This window comes from Uranotaenia lowii, chromosome 2 (genome assembly GCF_029784155.1).
Source record: "Uranotaenia lowii strain MFRU-FL chromosome 2, ASM2978415v1, whole genome shotgun sequence".
Lineage (NCBI taxonomy): Eukaryota > Metazoa > Arthropoda > Insecta > Diptera > Culicidae > Uranotaenia > Uranotaenia lowii.
This window is the reverse complement of record NC_073692.1, coordinates 320,417,461-320,423,460: the sequence shown is the minus strand read 5'-3', so window position 1 is coordinate 320,423,460 and position 6,000 is coordinate 320,417,461. Positions and strand designations below refer to the sequence as shown.

The following is a 6,000-nucleotide window of genomic DNA, read 5'->3' as shown; positions in this document are numbered from 1 at the left end:
GTCGTTTCATCATCATAATTCTTTGTTTTTTCGTTTTAATTCTCTTTCCGTCTGTCGTATTCCATGAAACCCCAACAACTGCTTTAGATTGTTATGAATATGTATTTCAGCAGAGCCCGAAATAAAAATATTACCTATCAATGCGATCGATTTGGTTGATGTTAAACATTCTAAACTCTAGGAAAATGGGATAAAATGGCTTCCAAAGGAAGCATGAACTCGAGACAAATAACATTTCCCATGTTTTGAGCCCAGCTTGACAATATGGATCAAACACAGCCAAGATTGATCGTGATTGTAGGATTTTTACAATACCGATTACAGTTATGGCGTGCAGCTAGACAAAGCTAACATCCCGCAGAGCCACTTGACATAGTTTGCCACAAAGACCACAGCGAACCAAATTCCAATTGTGCCTGAACCACGTGTCTTACGTTCAACAACTTCAAAACTACCCACAAACTTGCGAAACATGGCTGAATTTCTTCTAGGATATGCCGCCGCATGTGTAGGACGACACGCGATTCGATGGCACTTCACTTCTTAGTCATCGTCGTCGTCGGCAGGAAATTTGTTTATCATAAAAAATAAAATATTTTCTTTTCCACAAACTTTTGATAGCTTTATACGGTGGGGTCACGAACCGTGCGCTTCGAGGGAATCACCACAAGCATGGTTCCCGGTCTGATTAATTATTTTATCTGCCTCCGGAAAATAAAACCACCATTTCGAAATCACGAGCCCACCAAAAGACACATTTACCCAAATTCGGTTATTTATATTTTTTATATAGAGCACAGTGGTTTTTCGGAGATTGCCCAAATTTAGTGCATTACTCCCTGCATATAACTATCAGTTTTTATACAACACATTCCGATACACGACCGAGACCACTAAACACCACGTTTGTGCATTTGATTCGGGATCCGAATGTGCGGTTACCAAGGAGTTGTTACTTCCGACAGGCTCTCGTCCTCGTGGATGCGATTTGCAAACGGATTCCACGAAGCCCCGGATCGGGACCCTATAAAAGCAAGTCCGGATGCTCTGCCGGGCCTTCAGTCAGTCGGAAACGTCGCGAATCGCTATAATCAGTCGGAAACGGAAAGTGCACAAGAAGAGTTAAAAAGTGTTAACAAAGAAAGAAAACAGGAATACCATTGCAGCAAAGCTCAGAATGAAAACCGGATATGGATTAAACACAGGAGATTCGCTTGGATATTTAGGATATTCTTCAAAGCCATACTCATCGTTGCCGTACAGTGGGAACAGCGGAAAAGGATATTCTTCACTGACCAGTGGATTAAAATCGTCGAAATATGCAGGCGACAAGGATACCATTTCCGGAAGAGTGAAGAAATCGAAACCCAGGCAAGGATTTAAAAGTGAAGTTAATTCAAGGGTTGGTGGGAGTGCGAATTTACTTTTGTGACCTTTAATGACAAAACTAAATCGACAACGCGAAAGAAAGTCATAGTCGCTAATATACTTGGATGAAATAACTATGAATTCAGGAAGGTGGTTTTACCTCATAAATAGTGAAAAAGTGATAGAAATGTTCATCCAAAATGTGTTCTATTAAAGGAAATAATGTCGACTCTCGTGAATATGTGAACCTCATGTGAAATTTCTGGATACACTCAATTCGATATCGATTGTTACACATTATGGTATAACTAGATAAACATTCAACAAAAGGAATCTGAATTTTTTCAGTAAATATCCGGGCCGGACAAATTCGGGCTATTTTATCTAGAAACATGGCAAAATCCGGGTGGTTGATTTCAAAATTAAAAAATCCGGGCAAATTTGTTCCAAACTCTAAAGTCAAACAAAATTAAGAAAAAAACTTGAAAAAAAAATTTCATTAAAAATTTTCAGCAGATTTTAAATCGTTTTAAGGCCTATTTCATTTTTGACGCATACATACATAAAATTTACAACACAATTTGTTTTTTTTGTTTGATTTGCAAATAATGTGAAAAAATCCGGCAAAATCCGGGTTTTATTTTTCCATTAAAATCTGAACAACTGGGCTGGACCGGACCTTACCCAAATGTTGTATTAAATATCCGGGCAAACCCGGGGATAAAACCGGACAATCTAGCAAGCTTGATTTAACAGTAATAGTGTGTATTTGTTCAACGTAAATCTTCAATTTATTTAAAAAAAATTCAATTTAATTCAGCTTTGAAAATGGTGCTTAAATTCTATTAGTAATTCGGCTTCTGTGTGATTTTTTGTTACTTTTTTTTCGTGAGTTCTTTTTTTTTATTCTTGAATATAATCTTTTGAAACCAGAAATTACGAAGTACAACCCGAGCTTTGTTTTTCGAAAGGGTAAGAAATAATTTTAGGGTAATTTTAAATTTTTCAAAATAAAACGCATATTGAAGATTTTCTACAGAGGCGTCGCTTAAAAAAATCTGGAGGAACTAGTCAAGAGAAGATTCCACTCAACGTTGACTAAATCATTTCACAATTTTCAAATCAGCTGCCTCAATTTAAATCAATAATGCCTAGTTTTAAGATTCGAGAAGATCATTTAGCCGGCGAAGACAAACGATGAAATGAATTGTTCGAAGACCACGAGTATTTTTTACTTGAGAGAAAAGAGTTGCAGAAGTTTTTTTTTTTGGTTTTCATTTCCCGTTTTGTAAAATAATAAAATGTCAGAAAAAGTCATACCACCATAACTTGTGGTGGTAGATGAAATCTGACAGAAAATTTGAATCAAAATTAGGTACTAAATTGTGCCAAAATCAGTTCTTGAAATATTGGCATCATAATTGTTGTTTATTTGCAGTCCTTGTTTTAAATTCTGGTTAGCCTAATCTCACTTTTCTAAGTATATGTTCATAAGATCGAATCTCGGTCACGGCGGTTTTTCGGTGATAGTATATTTAAAAAAATCATATTTTTCTTTTCAGTTAGTTTCGAATTTACCATGATTTAAAAACTGGCTTGTGATATAGCTCAGTTGGCAAGTCTGTTGTCTCCTGAGCTGATGTCCGCGATTTCGAGCCCAAGAGTAAACATCGAACACAGTTGTACCGGATAGTTTTTCAATAACGATCCGCCAACTGTAACGTTGATAAAGTCGCGAATGCCATAAAAATGGTAAAACGACTATAATCGAAACAAAAAAAAAATGATTTAAAAACTAAATACCTACTGATTCTTGGCTATTCCAGGGTGGCCAGCGAACCGGGAAAACCGGGAAAAAAACCGGGAATTGAAAATAGGACCGGGAAAACCGGGAAAAAACCGGGAATTTTAAATCAAAACCGGGAAAATTCTTTATGGATCATTCTCTCCCTATATAAACCAATTGAATTCTAAAAAAAATTCATATTTTCATTTTTTTTTTTCTCAAAAGCGAAATAAAGTTGGAATCAAAATTCCATAAGGAAAATGTGGGCAAAAGTCGATAATTTTTTGAAGAACCGAGATTTTTTAGCTCAGCACATACCTTTTAGTGCTCTGGAGTATTCGAGTTCCAAAGTATATTGAGTTTTTTTTTGTAAATTTACTAATTTTTGACATTTACAAATTTACAAATTTTTTATAAGCATCAAAAGCGCGAAGAACTTATGTATCTTTCATATGTTCGAAAAAATTGTTTTTCACAAATAAATTCAACTTTTAACCTTTTAGAGCCGGCAATTTATAAAATTATGCGGGGGAAATGTGAGAAAACAGAAAAAATCAAATTGAGTGGCCACCATGTTACATGGTTCATTAATAAAATGCCCAATAGGTAGAACGAGATACCTAAAGTTTGTGTGATTCTATTAACTATTTTGCGCTTTTACTGGCAATCGCATTCTTTATTGATGAAAAATTTGAAAAATACAGATAGTTTAAATGTATGAGCTAAAAATTACATTAAAATATTATCACAATAAAAAAGCTAATTTGAAAAGCAAATTCGAGCCTTACAATAATTTTCAAAATTTGTGTTAGAACTTTAAATTTAAAATTTGAATTACGATATTCAAATTTTCTGGTTGGAGTTTAGATAAACATGCCAAGTCCAAAGTCAAGCTCTTAGAACTCAGCCTCAGGCTCAAGTGTTCAAGACAAGAATCAAAACAAAATTTTAGAATAATAGGAGGAATAGAACTTAGTGGATTCTGTTCTCAAAATTGTAGAGAAAAAAAAATTAAATTAGAATATCAAACAGTATTATTCAGTTAAAATTTGAATCAAATCCAAACTTAAAGTTGTTAGGTTTTGATTTAAAGATCCGTAATTCATCATTGATGATTATATTTCAAATTTCATAATTCAGAAACCAGAGCCCAATTATCAAATTCTGTGTTTGATAAAGTAATTTTTAATTGGAGAATCATCGTTTTAATTGAATCCAAAAAGTGATGATAAAATTATCAAAAAAATAGAGTTTTGCAGCAGATATAGATTGAGATATGAAGAATCGATTGGTATATGTATTTCACTCAAAGTTGGTAATTTTGGCACCTCACGCTCTAATTCTGAGGGCCTCAATTATATTCTTCACCCTTTGTTTAAACAATTTTCTGTAGAAATCCCAACAAACATCATCGTTATCAGAGAATATTCTTACGTTTGACATTGAAAAAAGAGCTTATTTTCGTTTTCAAAAAATCCATCTTGTCACATTCATGTATTTCAAAACAGGGAAAATCATAAAATCTCGATCGAAAAACCGGGAAAAAACCGGGAATTTGAAAATGGAAACTTGCTGGCCACCCTGCTATTCTAAAAATTATAAGTTTTTTTTTAAATTTACTTTGTCAGCCGTTTTATGTCACTTTTCCCAATCTTAAATTGTTGAAAATTTAGAAGTAGGGAGCATACATTTTATTTATTTTCTGTTATTGTGCTACCTTTTCTTGCAAAATTCAAATTCTAGCGAGAATGCTCGAAAAAAAAATCAAAAGCGGAAAAATGTATAGATAAGCACCGGTGCGCCATTAGAAGAAAGTTTTTTTTTATTTAGATGTTTGAGATTAAAGAAAAGCTTCCAAGGAGGCCAGAGTAACAACACTTGCTCGCTGGGATCTCTTGATCTCTCATCTATGGTTTAGTATCCTAATAACCAAAAAGGGCAAAATAAAACGGAAAAATATTTTTTATATTTAGTTTCTAAAATTATGTTACAAAATTTCACTGAACAATCTATCGTCATTTTGTTCAAAATGAGAAAATTATAACCAAAATCTTTTAATCAATAAGTCTTACGTTGCACAGTGAAAAAAATTGGAAATTTCAAAAATTTGAAGCCATTATACTGTTCTCATGTGAAATTTTCTCAGAAATTTAAATCTTCCATCGATTTCGGTCATAATAAATAGTTTAAGGAACTTTAAGCCTAAATTACTCATAAACAGGCTTCTTTCGCAAATTATTTGTTCAATAAATACATTTAAACGAATGAAAGCCTCAAAAACTTCCAAAAAGTTCTATATAAAATTATTTCAAAGGCATCATAAAAATAATGCATAAAGAAATGTTTTATCACAGGGTTTACCTTTGATATGATATGATGTGATAATTTTTCTTTGGGTAATTTGTGCTCAATAACTTCACAGACAAATCGATTAGGTCAAAACCAACAGCAGATTTAAATTCCTGGGAAAAAATTATTGTTTCAGTTCTGTCAACCTGCGATTTGATTTTATTGAATTTTAGGAACCAAATCACTTAGAGTAGGATAAGACTTCATAGTGCCCCTTTTTTGGTTTTAGTTTCTCATTGTTTTAGGATAAATATATTGTAAATACTTAATTTTATTAATTCAATTGATTCCTCAATTTCAAAGAAACACATTTTCCACAAAAACTATTCGTTATCATTGCTGAGCACGATATTACTAATAACAACACGAGGAAACAGCATTTTCGGTGCAAATGTTTTAATAACTGATTTCGGAAAATTTTGAAGTCCTGAATAGATATTATTTGTCAGATTTTGTCTGTCACCTCTAGTTTTGGTCTACGGCGTGTTTAAATTTTA

At 33.1% G+C, this 6,000-nt stretch overlaps 1 protein-coding gene across 2 annotated transcripts in view; it reads left to right on the top strand.

Moving 5' to 3' along the window:
* The first annotated feature begins 1,049 nt into the window (after positions 1 to 1,049).
* LOC129747746 (coiled-coil domain-containing protein 158) overlaps positions 1,050 to 6,000 on the top strand; it is a 44,065-nt gene continuing 39,114 nt past the window's right edge. For both annotated transcript variants that reach the window (XM_055742092.1, XM_055742093.1), the window contains exon 1: positions 1,050 to 1,371. In XM_055742092.1, the coding sequence (XP_055598067.1) occupies positions 1,178 to 1,371 (194 nt within the window). In that variant the 5' untranslated portion in view covers positions 1,050 to 1,177. The remainder of the gene's footprint in view (positions 1,372 to 6,000) is intronic.